The 18,795-nt window shown below is 41.0% G+C and overlaps 1 protein-coding gene across 2 annotated transcripts in view; it reads left to right on the top strand.

The window, feature by feature from the left end:
- b4galnt1 (beta-1,4-N-acetyl-galactosaminyltransferase 1) overlaps positions 1–18,015 on the top strand; it is a 28,709-nt gene extending 10,694 nt beyond the window's left edge. For both annotated transcript variants that reach the window (XM_011474677.3, XM_004068493.4), the window contains exons 2-12: positions 1,110–1,211; positions 5,241–5,462; positions 5,554–5,730; positions 7,089–7,195; positions 8,035–8,072; positions 8,163–8,343; positions 12,744–12,836; positions 12,920–13,107; positions 13,183–13,323; positions 13,400–13,637; positions 15,153–18,015. In XM_011474677.3, the coding sequence (XP_011472979.1) occupies positions 5,248–5,462; positions 5,554–5,730; positions 7,089–7,195; positions 8,035–8,072; positions 8,163–8,343; positions 12,744–12,836; positions 12,920–13,107; positions 13,183–13,323; positions 13,400–13,637; positions 15,153–15,370 (1,596 nt within the window). In that variant the 5' untranslated portion in view covers positions 1,110–1,211; positions 5,241–5,247 and the 3' untranslated portion in view covers positions 15,371–18,015. The remainder of the gene's footprint in view (positions 1–1,109; positions 1,212–5,240; positions 5,463–5,553; positions 5,731–7,088; positions 7,196–8,034; positions 8,073–8,162; positions 8,344–12,743; positions 12,837–12,919; positions 13,108–13,182; positions 13,324–13,399; positions 13,638–15,152) is intronic.
- The last annotated feature ends 780 nt before the right edge of the window (positions 18,016–18,795 follow it).

The raw sequence follows: 18,795 nt of genomic DNA, 5'->3' as shown, positions 1-18,795 counted from the left end.
TCGAGTCAACTGAAAATGTATCTTTAACACGGATCAGGGGAAAATAATATTTACTTAATGTACTTTTTTCTATTTTATCACAATGACAGGTGAGGTCGTGCCTCACTTGCCTCATCTGACTGCACGTCACTGGGCCATGATCCATATGTCCTACAAGGGGTGTCAGGGACAGCCATGAAAGAAGGAAAAACAACACTCCAAGAAGACCCCTGTGTCACTCTGCCAGTGCTGAGAGTCAAATTTGTACCACAATGTAGTGGATAACTATCTGAAACTAAAATTTTTTTGCTCCTTTTAGGCTTTTCTTTACGATTCTTCTGTTCATAATCAAATGTAATCTATTTAAGCTTATTAGCTTGTTTTTCTAAAAGGCCTCGGCTTGTTTTCAGACACTGCACTGAGCCTCACTCAGTGCGAAGTGTTGTTGTGCCACTCTGCCTGCATTAGCGAGCGTTACATCTGAACCTGATCTACAGATTTCCTGATCTTGTTTCTGACTCTGCCCCTAATCTCGCCTGGGTCATGACTACTCTTGTTAGTTCTCTGATGCTCCCACGCTCGTTTTTTGACCTCTGCCTGCCTGACCCTGATTTAGTTTTGTGGACTTTTAGTAGAGGAAATGAATCTGCTGCAATTGGAACCAGCTGTCTGCCTGTTCTTGTGACATGAGAAGTGTTTCCTTTTTCTTTTCATTTTTTGTTTTGTTTTAGTTGATCTGTTAATAGTGTTACTTATTGCTGTTCTTTTGTTCTGTTTGTTGTATTATATCATATTCTGTTTCGTGTACTTGGTCTGTTTCGTGTACAGTGTCTGGATAGCACATAGCCATAGTCAGTGAGGTTGTGACAGTCTTTCAAGAGTGAGAGACTGTGTGGAATGATCACAAAATGTTTATCGTCTGCAAAAATCCCATAGCCCCCCCCCCCATCTCTTGTTAAACCACACTCATACAGTTAAACTAATTTTGGACCGCTAAATACTGCAGGATTTCCCTCTGGGAAGTGTAGAACCCTCCATGCCACTACTGGACTTACTGTAGCATGTTTGTGTTATGTAATTGTACAGAATCCCATGAATCCTTGCTCAGGTATGTGTCTTCTTGCTTTTAGATGAGGAGGCTGCTGGCTCCCTTCTGCAGTCATCTACATGGTTTCTGGAGATGCTGGTGCCAACTGAAGTTCTCTTTTCACTGACTGGAAGAAACCAGTGAGGTAAATGTCCTGCCCACACACTCTCATTCTGAAATATTGATGGTTTAAACAGTTTTCACTGGTTTTCATTTAATTCAATTGCTGCCAGCTGTAATTAGATTACCCTTCAACTACCCAACCGTGACAAAATCAATACAAAAAGTTTTTTTTTCTACTACTTCTTGCCTTGGGGTCTTAATACACACAGTCAATGTTTTTGATAATATATTCTCTTACTTTTGCTCTACTGTTTGATTAACAGTCGTCTAAAGAAAAGATGGCCAGACTTCCCTCGCCCCAGCCACTTCCTCCAGCTCCTCTGGGGAGACCCTGAGATGTTCCCAGGCCAGCTGAGAGACGTAGTTTCTCCAGCGAGTCCTGGGTCTTTCCCGGGACCTCCGAATTACTCCCACGATTATGCTTCATAGGTTAATTGGTTACTCTATATTGTCCCTAGGTGTGAGTGTAAGAGTGAATGGGTGTGTGATTGTGGCCCTGCGACAGACTGGCGACCTGTCCAGGGTGTCTCCTGCCTTCACCCACAAGTGGCCGGGATAGGCCTCTTGTGGTTAATTGTTACCACTAAAGTGGGACATGCCTGTAACACCTCCCCAGGGAGGCGTTCATGGGGCATTCGAACGTGATTCCCGAGCAACCTCAACTAGCTCCTCTCGATGTGGAGGAGAAGCGATTCCAGTTAGACCTATCCACGACAGACCAAACTTCTTACCCTTTTACTGAGGGAGAACCCAGACACCCCACGGAGGATGCTCATTGGAGCCGCTTGTATTCGGGACCTCATTCTTTGGGTCATGACCCAGAGCTCATGACCATAGGTGAATATTGGAATGGAGATCGACCAGTAAATTGAGAGCTTTGCTTTCTGACTTGGCTCTCTCTTCACCACAACGGACTGGTACAGCGACCGCATAATGGCAGATTCTTCTCCAATCCGTCTGTCAATCTCATGCTCCAAAAGTCCTTCCCTCGTGAACAAGACCCCAAGATACATAAACTCGTCCACCAGGGGCAGGAGCACTCCACCCACCCAGAAAGGGCAAACTTCCTCTCTGTTGTTCACCTTTCAGCACATCCCTTCAGGGGTTGTCACAGCAAATCAGCCTTCACTAAATCACACAGGTGGTTTGGCAAAGAATTTTATGTTGGGTGCCCATCCTGACACAACCCTGTATTTTATCCTGGCTGGGGACCGCCACAGGGGGATCCAGATCTGGGCCCCCCTGTGGCTACATATTTGGTCTTGCCCAAGGACTCATTATACATCCAGCACTTCACCAACTGAGTCATAGTTTGTGTTCTTGTAGAAGCCACAAAGAGATTAAACCAACCTTTTATTGTATTTTTTTAAAGACCAATTTATTTGAATTAAGACTGTGCACATTATCAACATGTTAGCATAAACCTCAATGTAAATGAACCAGAATTAGCTATCCTGATAATTTTCATCAGTTGTTCTATAGGGCTACTAAGAACACTGTTAGAAAATAGGAAAGACTCACACAAACCTGCAAGAAAAGCTCACAACAGTCAGTTTCCACAACTGTGAGCCTCTGATTTACACAAACAGACTAAAATCTGTTAGTCCTCTAACATCCTCTAAATGTTTCAGTCTCCTCTGGTTAACCCTCTATTGTGTGGAAAGTACTTTGTTAGGTCTGAAAACACATCAAAACAAAAGTTAAATGGACACAATAACTGGATTACCCACAGCATAATGAAGGCCTTTAATTTAAAGTGAACCAATTACTGCAACAGAAAACAGAAGCAATCACTACACTGTAACCACAGGGCCCTTTAAAAAACCTCTGGTTTTGTGTCCAAATCCTTGATGACAATTGTTTAAAGCCTCCTCTAAACACTATTTGCTTATGCCAGTAACATGTTTGCTTTGCTTTTTTAGTTCTATATAAATAACTCTAAACAAAGTTTGTAAAGCTGAATTATGTAGTTTTATTGATGAAAGTCAGAACAGGGATCATGAAGACTTGGTTTTGAAATGCCTCAAAAATGACCCAGATTAAGTCAGACCTATCTTTAAGAGACTGGGATTTAAATCAGACCCGTCCCTCTGAGACTTGAGATGGGATTTAGGCTTAATAGAAAATAACCTGCATCTCTGTTTTGCCACATGTTTGTTCAGTACGGGCAGCAATCAATAATGCTTTTCTGTTTTTACCATCCTGCTGTCGGCAGCAGGGCAGCTGCTGTATCAGGCGGTGATGGATCACTCTCAGTGCATGCAAAGAAAACATAGAGTGAACTTAAATGGTTTCATCTTCACAAGAAGCTATTTGTGTTCAGATCCAACAGCTGCATAGGCTTGGATGGTGTATGGGCACATTATCTGCAGATTTTTTTACAGAAAAATCCAATATAGTCCTGCTTAGACCCACACAGCCATGATAAAAATGAACATGAGTGTGCCTACAAGCTGCTTCAAACGGGTCAGTTTACCTGTCTGCTTGGACAACATCAATTACATCTTTGCTGCACTAATATTCACTTGCAGAATTATCCAGAGTTCTGGTGGAATATTATTGTCTTTAGAAACTATTATTATGTGTGTAAAACAAGTTTTATTCTATTTGCTGTTTAATAATCATGCAAAAACATTGTTTAAAAGTTTTTTATTACTTTTGGGAAACAAGATAAATACTGCAATAAACCTCACTGCAAACATTTTCAGTATAGTTAAAACATTTTAATTTTACTAAATGTAATTTTAGTTACAGTCAAATGAAACTTTAAGTCATAATTAGCTTTTTTTGTTATATTTTAATCAGATATTTTCCATAACGCTTCATTCACATGTTTAAATTTGACTAGAACTCCTCTTTATATGGAGGAATTATGAGAAAGTACTGACAGTTTAATTTAGTTAAGTAAACTGTGACATAAAAAAGAAAAATAAATAAATAAGTCTATTATTGATGTGATAATCACAAATAAAGGAGCTTATTTTGATATTTTGAAGAGTGAGAGGGGCTGGAACCCCCTTGGCAAACCAATTAACTCTCAGTAAAGTGAACATTTGGTAATTTTTCAGGCATAAATTGTGTCAAGGCTCATGAGTGAACAATAAGGAGGTCGTGTGCTTTTCAAAAGTTGTCACAAATGTACGACAAACAAAAAATACAAGTTTAAAGAGGATTCATGTCAGAGAAAATGTACCAAGCTCCAAAACATTTATTGAAATAAAAAAAGATTGTTGGACAGTTAGAGGATGAGGTATAAAAATTTTCTTTGGTTGAATAATTCTAATAGCTGTTCTTTTTTATGATCTAACTGGTCCGTTGTGGTGAAGAGAGAGCTGAGCCAAAAAGCAAAGCTCTCAATTTACTGGTCGATCTCCATTCCAATACTCACCTATGGTCATGAGCTCTGGGTCATGACCCAAAGAACGAGGTCCAGAATACAAGCAGCTGAAATGAGCTTCCTCCGTAGGGTGGCTGGGTGCTCCCTCAGAGATGGGGTGAGAAGCTCGGTCACCCAAAGAGTGAACTTGAAGTACAGCCGCCGCTCCTCCTCTTTAAGAGGAGCCAGTTGAGGTGGCTCGGGAATCTAGTCCGGATGCCTCCTGGAAGACTCCTTGGGGAGGTGTTCTGGGCATGTCCCACTGGGCGATGGACCCGGGGAAGATCTTGGACACGCTGGAGAGACTACGTCTCTCGGCTGGCCTGGGAACATCTCAGGGTCCGTCCAGAGGAGCTGGAGGAAGTGGTTGGGGAGAGGGAAGTCTGGACATCTATGCTTAGACTGCTGCCCCCACGACCCGGTCCTGGATGAGTGGAAAAAGATGGATGGATGATCTAAGCCAAACTTTATATCTTAAGTAAATAACATTTAGTCTACCTAGACCTGAGTAGCCTTATTGTCTTCTTTGCTGTTGATTTCAATCTCGGTTGCATTTTTAAGTTATTCTGACTCGGCGTTACCGCTTTACTTAATGAAGACAACATTTGACATCATGTATCAGTCGTTTGTCACCCATAGTGTGTCTGAAAATATCAACATGTCTGGTCTTGGCAGGTGTAGGATGCGGTCGCTGAAAAAGACTGTGCTGTTGGCCATCCTGGTGTCTGTGGTACTGGTACTGGCTCTCATCCATTCCTGGCCTGCTCGGGCTTACACCACTGTGGATGTGTGGCAGCAGCTGGCACCTGTTGTAGAAAGGAACGTTGAAGATAGACTTCCACTGCTGGACCACCAGTTAAGCAATATCCCTTTTCATGTGAAAACAAGTGTAGCAAGGTAAGGGTTGCTTCCTTCCTTCAGTGAGAAAGATGTTAACTCTGTTGTTGACACTGGACGTTTCATAAATCTTGTCTTTGGTTCTCCTCAGCTTGTTGCCTCGTAATGGGTGTGTTTGTGAGGGTGAAAGCGGAGGAATAAACCTACCTTTTGTTCAACTCTTGTTCCCACGGGTCTCTGCGCACCCTCTGCATACTGCCTTTAATGCCTCAGACTTGGGGGAAATGAAGACACGGCGGGCGAAAGAGTACGAGAGCTTTCAGAGACGGTAAGCTGCATCTTTCCTGCAGGACTACAAGAGGACTACAAATGTTTTTCTTCTTCTTCTGTTTCATTTGACAGCAGTTTAGTCCTCGGTGCACAATGATGCCACCACTTACCGACACTGTATTAACTCTGTTATCACAGACACGTTATTAACGGCAAAAGAGGTTGCAGCAGCCCCTGACATCTCCTCATGAGGGCGATAACAAAGTATGATCCTACAGCATTGGGTTTACGTGATATTCTTTTATTTTTGAAGCTATAATCCAGTCGGAGGAAGCTCCGTTGAGGAAAACATACATTTGTGTGATCAAGACGTTATCTGCTGTTTAAACAGCCTGGACAATCGTGACGGAGGCAGAACTGTTACTGGTAGCATATCTTTTTATGTATTTTTTACTAATATTGAAGAGCAGCATGATGTTCACACAACATGCTGCATTCAATGACCAGTAGGAAATGTTAGCTTCAAATGTTTGACGTTTGAGGCGGCTTATTCAAAGATTAAAGTGGTTACTATTGAAAAATACAGTTTGAATCACATTTAAAGGATGGCTATGTGTCTATGGTGTTGTCAGTTTCAAGCCTCATCATTCTGATTGGTCCTTCATTTAAATCCCACCCCCTACCCACCAGAAAGGGGGCAAAAGTAAAAACTGAAGATTTCTGATGTGAAACTAAAAAAAATCAAAAATCAAATCAAAAACCTGTGTCCTTTTCTAGGACAGAGTTTCTACAGAGCAGCAGGAATAGTTGGTGTGGATGGGACCGTTTGCGCAGAACAATCCCGCCCCCCATCCCGCCCCCCATCCCCTCCCCTTTACTGAGAACATTGTTTACACAGTCTCTTCCGCTAGCTCACAGCCCCTCACAACCCCAACCTAACATTAGCAGTGCAACAAAAACGCTGAGCAATATGCCGTACAGTTTGGAGCCAAATACCAGCTCAGACGAGGGAAACAAAGACATTGATGTATGTATTTGTCTTCAAGTGGATGTGTCAGAATGCAAAGCAGGAAGCTCCTGGCCCGCCCATTGTATTTTCTACGTCACAAATACAATCTTTTTCAAACAACATTTTTTCATCTGTCCTTGATTTATAATGATTTAAATAAAGAAAACCTTGGAAAGCCATTTCAAACTACATTAATCTATACATGTCCTCAATCACCAGAACTATGTCTTAAAAGCATGTTAAAAATACAATCTTCATTGGAGTGGGTCTTTAAATATATGTCATTGTTGTTCTGTCTTGTGTAACTTCTGTCGCATGACTTTTGCCTAAACCTGGACTCCTGATGTGGATGCACACCACTGCACCCTCATTTTCCACAAGTTTCTAATACAATGTCTGCTCTTTAGGCTTAAGAGTCCTGCAGATGTTCTCTTGATTGCAGAGGCCAACAGTCCTTTACAATATCCAACACAAGGACTGGAGGTACGGCCGCTGAAAACGACCATCATCCCAGGTAAACTTTCACAATACTCATTTTAGTTTCAGGAAAAAGCAGTTTGGTCAAATTCATTTTTATTGCAAGTGGACATAATTCCAGGGGTCTTAAGAAAGAAAAGTTAAGTCCACTACAAGAATAATTGAGAAGATGGACAAACTCAAATTTCTAAATGTGTTTGTTTAGAACCTGATAAGAGTTCAACAAGCAAACAGGAAGCAGGAGTGACAAATGAACTTGACCAAAACAAACTCAATTTATTTTCCAAAAATGAATTTGGTGTCCTTACTGGTTAAGTTTAGTTCTCTAAACAACTTTATAACTGAACTGAATATAAGTTAGTGGAACCTAATCTAGTTTCCCAATGTTGTGACTGAGTTCAGTTTAGTCATGTTCTGTCACTTTGGACACTAAAATAAAGCATATCAAATGTTTATTGGATCCTAGTAATGAGTCAGTAAAAGTGAGATTTGCTGTTGAGAACAGCCTTTCACTTGTGAGATTTGTCCATCAGAGGAAAATGTCCTGTTAAAATAAAAGGATGTAAAAAAAAACACCTTAGTCTCTACCAATCTACAGCAATAAACATCCAATAAATATTGAAACTTGGGGAATGATGCTGTATTTCTTGGGTACTACTATTACACATTTTAAGAATCTTGACAGTTCCTGTTCTTTTTAAAAATATATTGGAGAAATGTCTTTAAATGTTAGTGTTTAGTGCAGGATTACTGCTAAATCTTTCCAAGTGTCATGTTTTAAATAGAAGTGTTTGTGGAGTTAATACCAGAACTGCAGTCTATAACAAGATTATTATTTCTAGTTCAGCCCCACCGTGTTTCTGTCCTACGTTGCAGGTTTGGCCTTACATGACGCTCCCAGAGATCATTACACGGTGAGCATTTTTGCATGTCTGCTTTTTCGTTTCCATCCTTTCGATGTCTGTGACCACTCCCTCCACCACTCTCCTGTTCACCTGTCACAGGTGAGCCTCACTGCCACACTGGGAACCATTAATGTGGCAGCAGAGGTAGATGCAGTGAAAATCAAAGGGGACGGTGAGATGCACATGAGTCTGTCAAGCAGCCTGCTGCCCAACCTGAACCGACAGCTGCAGTTTGTCACCTACACAAACACGCTGTTCCATCCCAGCACTGTAGACACAGGTAGGAATCTCAACCTTTGAAGTAGTCAGTAATAAAGCAAGGAAAATGAGATGCGATAATTTGACTTGCATAAATGTGTTTTCATTTATTTATAAAATCTGTTTCATTCACATGACAGTTTTTACTGTTGCCCTGCGACAGACTGGCCACCCGCTCACAGTGAACCCCACAGTAGCAAGAGGCGTGGGTTCAAATCCCACTACTGACACAACTTGTGACAGAATAGCAGAAGCGGCTGTGCTGACGTCACCAGTTTGGGTCTTGGTTTGTTTGGAGTCAACAGTTTTATTTTTCACAGTCCAAAGTGTTTTCAATTAAAACTCCCCCCTTACTAAGCAAACCCCTCTGCTTATGGAAGCCTCGCCCCGATTGGTTCAAATCATTACCGAAGGGATGCGGGGTTAACAGCTAAACACCCCTTTTAAAATGGTTTCAGCTGATCATTCAAAATGGCTGCCAAGCAGCTTAACAAACATTTGTCCAAACATGCCCTGGTGAGGAAGCAGGTGAGCAGAAAAACAAGTAAAATTAGGTGGACAGAAGTTGACACACACAAGTAACAAATGCCACTTTGTTACAGGGCTGCAGCAATCCTGTAACCCTGAAAGGGTTTCATTGTGTTTGGAGGATTTCTCAATGCCATTTTAAATATGTTCTCTGAGTGTCAGGCTGTTTATTTAAAAAGATTTAATTAGGAGGCGGATGGGATTGGTGGCAAATGTGAACTGGAAAAATGGTATCTACTGTAAGTATCAGGATGGCAGACAGCATAGGCTCATCTACTCACCTCTTCAAGCTAGCACGGCTGCAAGCTGTTTTCTTTAAGTCTCAATGTTCCCTTTCATTTCTTAAAAAGTTTTTGAAAAAAAAGTAAATCAGATTGGATGGCCATATTGAGTGCAACAACACAGTCAAAACAGTTTCACTTTGTGATGCCCTGTGGTCAGCAGCTTTGGGTTTTACCAAAGAGAGTAGCGTACTAAAACATTTTGACATATTTACGATTGCCCCATTTCACATTAAATTGGTTCCATGTGAGTGAGGCCAATCAGAATTCATACATAAAGCGCACTGTCAGTTTTTAAGAAAAAGAAAAATGTAAACGCGCCTTATGGTCCTAAAAATATAATGGATTGTCCCTTTGCCGTGAAACGGCCTTACTGCTGTTGTTTTTTGGTCCACAGAGGTAAATGTTTTCCCAGGTTTCTTGTGTGAAACAAAGAAACGTTTGTACAAACAAGTGGAATTATATACATAACAAAAAAGTGTGTAACAACTGAAAATATGTCATATTGTAGGTTCTTCATAGTAGCCACCTTTTGCTTTGATTACTGCTTTGCACACTCTTGGCATTCTCTTGATGAGCTTCCAGAGGTAGTCACCTGAAATGGTCTTCCAACAGTCTTGAAGGAGTTCCCAGAGATGCTTAGCACTTGTTGGCCCTTTTGCCTTCACTCTGCGGTCCAGCTCACCCCAAACCATCTCCATTGGGTTCAGGTCCGGTGACTGTGGAGGCCAGGTCATCTGGCGCAGCCCCCCATCACTCTCCTTCTTGGTCAAATAGCCCTTACACAGCCTGGAGGTGTGTTTGGGGTCATTGTCCTGTTGAAAAAGAAATGATGGTCCAACTAAACGCAAACCGGATGGAATAGCATGCCGCTGCAAGATGCTGTGGTAGCCATGCTGGTTCAGTATGCCTTCAATATGGAATAAATCCCCAACAGTGTCACCAGCAAAACACCCCCACACCATCACACCTCCTCCTCCATGCTTCACGGTGGGAACCAGGCATGTAGAGTCCATCGGTTCACCTTTTCTGTGTCACACAAAGACACGGTGGTTGGAGCCAAAAATCTCCAATTTGGACTCATCAGACCAAAGCCCAGATTTCCACTGGTCTAATGTCCATTCCTTGTGTTCTTTAGTCCAAACAAGTCTCTTCTGCTTGTTGCCTTTCTTTAGCAGTGGTTTCCTAGCAGATATTCTAGGATGAAGGCCTGATTCACACAGTCTCCTTTGAACAGTTGTTGTAGAGAAGTGTCTGCTGCTAGAACTCTCTCCTGCTCTCTAATCTGAGCTGCTGTTAACCTGCCATTTCTGAGGCTGGTGGCTCTGATGAACTTATCCTCCACAGCAGAGGAGACTCTTGGTCTTCTTTTCCTGGGACGGTCCGCATGTGAGCCAGTTTCTTTGTAGCACTTGATGGTTTTTGTGATTGCACTTGGGGACACTTTCAAAGTTTTCCCAATTTTTCGGACTGACTGACCTTCATTTCTTAAAGTAATGATGGTCACTCGTTTTTCTGCACTTAGCTACTTTTTTCTTGCCATAATACAAATTCTAACAGTCTATTCAGCAGGACTATCAGCTGTGTATCCACCTGACTTCTGCACAACACAACTAATGGTCCCAACCCCATTTATAAGGCAAGAAATCCCACTTATTAAACCTGACAGGGCACACCTCTGAAGTGAAAAACATTTCAGGTGACTACCTCTGGAAGCTCATCAAGAGAATGCCAAGAGTGTACAAAGCAGGAATCAAAGCAAGAGGTAGCTACTATGAAGAACCTAGAATATGACATATTTTCAGTTGTTTCACACTTTTTTGTTATTTATATAATTACACTTGATTTAATTCATATTTTTGATGCCTTCAGTGTGAATCTACAATTTTCATAGTCATGAAAATAAAAAAACTCTTTGAATAAGAAGGTGTGTCCAAACTTTTGGTCTGTACTAATGATCGATCATGACAAAAAATTAAAACATAGATCGATCTATGTTTTAATTTTTTTTCACTTATTTTTAATGGCTCCCACACAGCCTCAATGTAATGAGCACCCTGGTCTAACCAGTCATTAGATGTGACTGAGTGTGGTTGTGTAGCCCTGCAACAGACTCCCATCTTGTCCAAGGTGTACCCCGCCTTCATGCAATAGTAGCTGGGATAGGCTTCAGCAACCCTGTGACCCCAAAACAGATTCAGCTGGTTCAGAAAATAAATAGATAAATGGATGGATCAAATGTAAAAACAGACAAATTGCAGAAAATGACATTTTTAAATACCCACTCCTGTCATATTTTTTAACATGATCTTGTAGCTGATGGAGGACATATATAAAGAAAATTTATATGTTATTATAAATATGCTATATATTATATATTTTTAATTTATATTCAAATTGTTGTGAATCAGGATCAGTTGACAAAGTTCTGTTTGAAAAAAAATGTGACTGACATACAAACTACAATCGACGGTCTACGAACTTCCTGCTCCGCTCCATTCTGATTCATCCACTGTCAGACAAATAGATCCGTGAACGTCTTTGTATTCCTCGTCTGAGCTGGATTTTGGATCCAAACTGTACGGCTGGATAGCTCTGATATCACTTGCCATTTTTGTTGCACTGTTAATGTTGGGTTGAAGTTGCGAAAAAGAGACAGGTTTTTGAGTTTTGACTAAAACTATGGAAGCGATTCTGTAGCATAATTAAAAATAAAAGTCAAAACCAGAAATGCTTTTTCATTTTCAAAATGAAGCTGCATTTTTTGACTCAAAATTAAAATGAAAAAGCAATCCACCAAATTGCTTTTTCATTTCCTTCCTCAACACCGCTTATTCTGTCACTTAGTTAAAATGATAATGAGAATGGTATTTGACATTTCATTTTCAAAAAGTTGCAGAAATGCTGCTACGTAGTACAGAGAAGCTGTGTAAAATCATCAGAAGTTCACAACCACCACAAAGCCCTCTTCTCTGCCGCTAACACAAAGCTCCACTGCTCCTAGTGTGTCTGTTAGCAGCCAGCCGGACACACGGAGAAAGCAGTGACGTCATCGCCCCGCCTCCTCGCTGGAAAGGCTTTTTCGAAATGAATATTGAGACAATGTTCGCGGGGTGGATGTTAAAATGCAAATGCAATCCCTTCTTTGCATTTTCGTTTTAATTATGACACAGAATAAGCGGTTTTTAAGTATAAAATGAAAAAGCATTTTGAAGTATTGATTTTTCATTTTAAGTTTGAGTCATTTGATGCAGTTACATTTTGAAAATGAAAAAGCATTTCTGTTAATCCATTTTAATGATCAAATTAGACATTTCTAAATGATTTTTTCTACACATTTACCAGAGAACTTTTTGAAAATGAAATGTCAAATACCATTTTCATTATCATTTTAACTAAGTGACAGAATAAGAAGTGTTGAAGAAGAAAATGAAATAAGCATTTCTGGTTTTGACTTTTATTTTTAATTATGCTAAAGAATCGCTTCCATATAAACGGCATCACTGTAAATGTTTTTACAATAGATGAAAGATGATTGGAGTGGGACTTAAAAAAAACCATACAGAAATGGCGGCATGTTTTTGTTAACCACATTTGTTTTTGTGTCTTTCAGTGCAATTTAAGACGGAGGGCCATGAAGCTGCTTTCAGCATCAAGATCCGTCACGGTGTCACACCAAAACTTTACAACACTGGTTCTATAGGAGGTACACAACCTCTAGTCTGCACAGTTCACTTCAGAGATGGCTTCATTGTAGTTCTGATGCATCTGTCTGGTTGTGCTCCACAGAATACAATGTCAGCGCCCTCGTGACCATCGCCACAAAGACTTTTCTGCGCTATGAAAAGCTTCAAAACCTTATTGACAGCATAAGGAGGTACTATCCTACAGTCACCATTATCATTGCCGATGACAGTGAAAATCCCCAAACCATCTCTGGGCCTTACATTGAACACTACATCATGCCCTTTGGAAAGGTAAGAGGCTGTTCTTCCCCCCAGCCGACTGCTCTGATGCCTCTGAACGGGGAACCTTGGTCTTCTCTGTCACAGGGTTGGTTTGCTGGGCGAAATCTGGCCGTTTCCCAGGTTACCACAAAGTATGTGCTGTGGGTAGACGATGACTTCATCTTCACAGCCAAAACCAAGCTGGAGAAACTTGTGGATGTTTTAGAAAGGACCACATTAGATCTGGTGATTCCCTGAGGAAGTAATCATAGCTCCGAAGAAGTGAGTGCAAAGGTGTGAGAGTGTGCTTTTGTGTGTCCAGGTGGGTGGTGCGGTGCAAGAAGCCACAGGATACACAGCCACCTACAGACAGACCATCTCCATTGAACCAGGAGAAGAAGATGGGGACTGTTTACACTTGAGGAGGGGGTTTTATCACGTCGTCCAAGGCTTCCCTAACTGTGTGGTTACCGACGGGGTCATTAACTTCTTCTTGGCTCGAACAGAGAAAGTCCAGCAGGTCGGATTCGACCCACGTCTTGCCAGAGTAGCACACCTGGGTGAGTGCAATAAAAGCAGTCTGCTCTTTCAGGGTAACAACTAAATGACTGCTTCCAGCAGTTCTCTGAAAGGAAAAGTCAGAAGTTAAACATTGAAATCCCGGCATGAAACCTGTTATGCTTTTCAGCTTTTAAGATCCTCTAAACACTACAGATTTTCTACAAAAACAAGAATCGAAAAGAATTTAAAATGATCACTAGTACAGAAAAAAGCACAATATAGAACAGAGCATAAGATGGGGGGGTAGGTTTTGGAGCACCCCTGTTCGCTCTGTTGCTGCTCCCAAAGGCACTGCCAGCTTCCAGCCCTGTACGGGGGTTGGGGTTGAGCTGTAGGTGTCAAGGTCAAGGTATCCGTCCAACCTGGCTGCATGTTTGCATGCATAATCAGCCACTGGAGCGGAGAAGTTTGAGAATGCCAAGGGCAGAGCCGCCTCAGCTAGTGAGTCTGATTAGATCATAATAATTCTTGGTGCTGCTGCAGGCTGCGTAATGGCCTTTTGCAGATGCGGATGGTTAAGGACACCAAAGATCTAATGTGTGGTGGGAAAAGAAATGAATCACACAAGCGTCTGCATGAAAGTTCAGACCTTTGCAAAGAGAGAGATTCAGACGCATTTCAGATGGCACCAGGCTAGAAAGCTTAGCCGTCATCTACTCTCTCTCTGCTTCCAAAGCAGACATATTTTTATATTAATCAAAAGAGCAACACTTAAGTGTGTAAAAAAGGTCATTAGATAGGTTTTCCTGCCAGTCAAGGTTGGTGGCATCCCCATCTCCAGTCCTCAATCCACAGATGCCTGTTTTTGTCTGCCAGCTGTGTCTTTGAATGGTCTGATTGTCTGTGAGGCAGCTTTTTTATGGGCAATTTCTTTCGGTTTCCTCCAATCTGAGCTGAATATTGCTCTGAGTTGTCATACATTGTCTGTACAAAGACCACAAGCATGGGGTTTAGGTCGAGAGTTGAAACCGATCAGTTTGTCTCTGGTGCCGTTAGAAGCTAAAACAGGTCTTTTTTTTTATTTTGGCTAAAAACATCCTAATTATAATGAAAAAAAGACCACTGGGAGTGCTTTAAAAATAGATCAAAAGATGATCAGAGTGGCACTTTAAAGACATGGAGAGGTCAGATCAGCAGCATATCTAGACCTGAGCCACATTTAACTGGTTGGGATGAACTGGTAAGAGCAGTGAAAGCAGAAAATAATAGTGGGATTTTCTGCAGGAGAAATTTCTTAAGAATATTGCATTTTTGGTTGTGGAAAGAATGACCGTGTTCAGCCGGTATTCCTATCAAATCTGGCTTTTCTGATGAATCAAAAGTTGACACCGTGGTCTAGACAGTGATTCAAAGCTTCAGTTGTTTTTTGTTCTATCATTTCATTTCACAGTGATCTGAATACTGAACACACGTATGGCTGGAAACCTTGGAGTGTTCTGAAACCTTTGACTGGTTGTGTGTTTCTGTCACAGTAACTGATTCTGTTCATTGGATTATTTCTTCTAATTTTTCAGAGTTTTTTATTGACGGCCTTGGATCTTTACACGTGGGCTCTTGTGATGATGTCATCGTCAATCACGCAACCAAAATCAAACTGCCCTGGGTCAGCCAGTCTGAGAGTGAGAAGACGTACGCCAAGTTCCGTTATCCACCCGCCTCCTCCGACGCCACGCGCACAAAAAACGGCCTGCTGTTCTTCAAAAACCGCTTCCAGTGTTTAACTCACAATTAGCTGTCTGTCTCTTCTGCATCCAGAAGCTCCCATGTCCTTGTTGTGTCGCCAAAGAAGCTGCCTTCTGCCCCCCCAGGTCAGAGAAAATATGTGACAAACACTTTGGGAGAGCCGTTCTTTCAAACGCTAGGACGGCTTCAGCTTTCACAACAACTTTAACAATATTCTTCATGCTCTTTTCCAAGCAAAAAGCATGAGAAACCACTTTAACTGTTAATGTCCCACTAACCTTGTATTACAATTAGGAACTAAAACAACTGTATTTATAAAAGGCCAACAAGAGCATTTACACAGCCTCTGTTTTCTGGCATCTTGTTGTCTTGAGAGTGTATTTGTTCCGAAGGGTAGGAACCCAAAAGGGTGGCGTGTACGAATCCAGCAGGAGGAACTTTATTGGCTGAGGACAACAAGACACTTTTCCAGGAAAGCGACAATCCTATTTTCTAACTCCTCATCGTTTTAACCTCTGTATCCAAAATCCTTTTTATGTCAGTGATGAAGAACACTCAAAAAAAAAAAAAAAACACACAAAAAAGATGATCTCATCCGTCTGGAAGGATTGGTGTGATGGAACCTGGAGGCACGGGTTTGCGGCTGAATGTGAGCACTCAGCATCTTCAGTCAGCTTCTGCAGGTGCAGGTTGTATGGTGGACAACAGGAACCGCTGTTGCCTCAAAGAAGCTTCTGAATGAACCAAACTGCATGTTTTTATTTCCAGGCAATAAAAGAAATGAGCAAGGGAAAACAAAAGTAGTGTCAGGAAAAAAGCAGGTCACTATTACATCCATTGAATAGCAAAAAAGTCCATTTGGTCGTTGAAGATGCTTAGCCTCTTAGCCAAGAAGCTCTCTCCATTGTAAAGTAAACTTTAGAGAGAACAGATTTGATTGGTTCTTGCACTGCAAACAGAAGCCCCTCAGAAATAAGTCCAAACTTTTTGCCAACATCAGCAGATTTTCTTTAAACAAGCAAAACATCAACCAGTGGGATTAGAAAAATGGTCGTACCAAGAATCCTCATTACAAGACAAAAATTCTACTCAAACTCAACATTTTAATAAACTAATATTGTTTTGCTATTGAAAAACTTTTTAAGGAGAGATTTTTTTCTATTTCTTGCAAGATTGTAAGTCTTTCCACTTTCTCAAGATTCAGTTTTTTTAGTGTGGAGCAGCGGAATATTGTTCCTAATCTGTCTTGCCTGGATAAATAAAGGTTAAATAAAATGAAATGATGATGACAAAGTGGCTAAAAAAAAGACCTGAGTGATCTCGAGTTACACTGAGCTGGGAGTCCATTGTAGGCCAAGCTCGGGATTGTCCTGAACGTTTGTCTTCAGCTGGAGTGACATGGAGATGGATTGTTAGCCTCCACTGCCTGATTAAGCACACACCTGATGAAACTGGTTTGTCCTGTTTGGACTCGAGGAGTTTTTAATTGACTCCCGGTTCTATGTGACCCAGACCACTAAGGTCTTTATTTCATCATCATTATCAAGTCCAACTCCTCCCTCCCAGGAACCTATAAAAAACACTTCTTTTACCTGTTTCCTTTAGAATTGAGAAAGCCTCTTGGATAAAAGGGCAAAGTGTCATCAACTTAAAAACATTAAAACCAAATGGACTTTTTTTATTGACTTTTTCTGCTCTGGATGATAAAATCATTTCAGAAATTCATCAAAGTCTTGATAAGCAGACTGAGAATTTACAGACCAGAGGATGATCATGAGATGATCCCTGAAGTAAAAATACTGAGGGCTTTTGTTTGTGGCCTTTAGGGGGCGCCATTTCAATGAGTGTTTCTTTCCTACATAAGAAATAAGTTTTTAAATGAATGGCTTTATGTTGAAGTTCAAAACAAGGCGAAGATATTTATTTCAGGGGAAGGTTTGTTTGTGATTTTTTTGGTTTGGTTTAAACATACTATGTAACAGAAATGTGAATTGACAGCCCTGCTGTCATTTCAGGCTTTTGTTTGCATCGGTTTTGTATTCCCCCGTTTGTTTCATGTTAGGATTATTACCCGCTGACATGGCACATCCTTCTCAGAACCGAATTCAATTTATTTTAAGCACTCACATTCATTTTTGTGACAAAAATAATGTCTTAATCTGCTTGACTCAACATCCATTAGCACTTGACATTAGGCATTTGAACACTGAACTATAAAAAAACAATTTATTATTTTACAGCAAAAATCCTGGTTTCCCCTCCTGGTTTGGAGGGGAAGGCCAGCATGGAGATCTACATGTGCATGTCAGTTCTTTGTGCAGACCTGCAAAAACACTTGATTATTGACCAAAATGATCATGTTGTGATCTTGTGAAATAATTAATTCATTTAAAATGAATAACACAAGTTAAAAAAATGAATTGTCCAAGGGGCTCTGCCTCTTCAGAGGGATGGTTGCTTCACTTTACCAACTCTTAGTTATTCACATCCGCCCCTTTAGAAATACTGTACTTCAGAGATGCAGCTAAGTACTCTCACTATGAAATTACTATAATCAAATAAGTAGTTACTGTTGCATAAAACCAAACCTGCATAAATGTAACATGCATTTACAAAAGCAGCTCATATTCACCTGGAGATGGTTTCACTGTAACCACAGTCATGAAGGATGATGAATAAAACAACAGTTGGCTATTTTTGTTTTTATTTTACTCCGGAGAGCTTTGGAAGAACTTTGGTATGAAATGTTTAAATGGAAACAATAGAATGTGAAAAACATGTCAAAACTTTGAAGTTCCTGCTTGAACAGAATTGTTCAAAACGCAGCAGCTAGATTGTTAGCAGGAACTAGCAGAAGAGATCACATCACTGCTGTGTTAGATTCACTTCATTGGCTCCCAGTTGATTCTAGAATCAAGTTCAAAATGACCAATAAGGCCTTACATGGTATGGCCCCATCCTGTATCAAAGACCTCATAGTGCCTCACCAACCAAACAGAACACTTCACTCACTAAAGGCAGGACTGCTTGTGGTTCCTAGAGTTTCTAAAAGTACGGTTGGAGGTAGAGCGTTTAGCCACCAAGCCCCTGTTTCGTGGAATTAGCTTCCAGCTCATGTAAGAGAGGCCGACTCAGTTTCTATATTCAAAGTTAGGCTTAAAACATTCCTCTTTGGACAGGCTTATTGTCAGGCTAGCTAGAAACCAGAGAATATTTAACTTACTTACATCTTTGAATTAAATTTAATAACAATTAGTTGTTAGTAAGCTGCTAGAAGTTAGAAGCTGAGGAAAGTATAGTGCTCTGGGGTTCTGTCCTCTATTCTCCTCTCCTCTATTCTTGATCATTTAGTTCTCTATGTCTCTGTGTGGTGCAGTGCGATTCATGTGTTGTCCCTCTTTCCCACTCCGGGAGTGATTCCAGATTCCAGTTGGCTCGTCTGTGCTCCTGTATTTGGCCGTGGACCTCACCTCT

Source organism: Oryzias latipes, chromosome 5 (genome assembly GCF_002234675.1).
Source record: "Oryzias latipes chromosome 5, ASM223467v1".
Taxonomy (NCBI): Eukaryota; Metazoa; Chordata; class Actinopteri; order Beloniformes; family Adrianichthyidae; genus Oryzias; species Oryzias latipes.
This window is presented reverse-complemented; position numbering and strand designations above follow the sequence as displayed.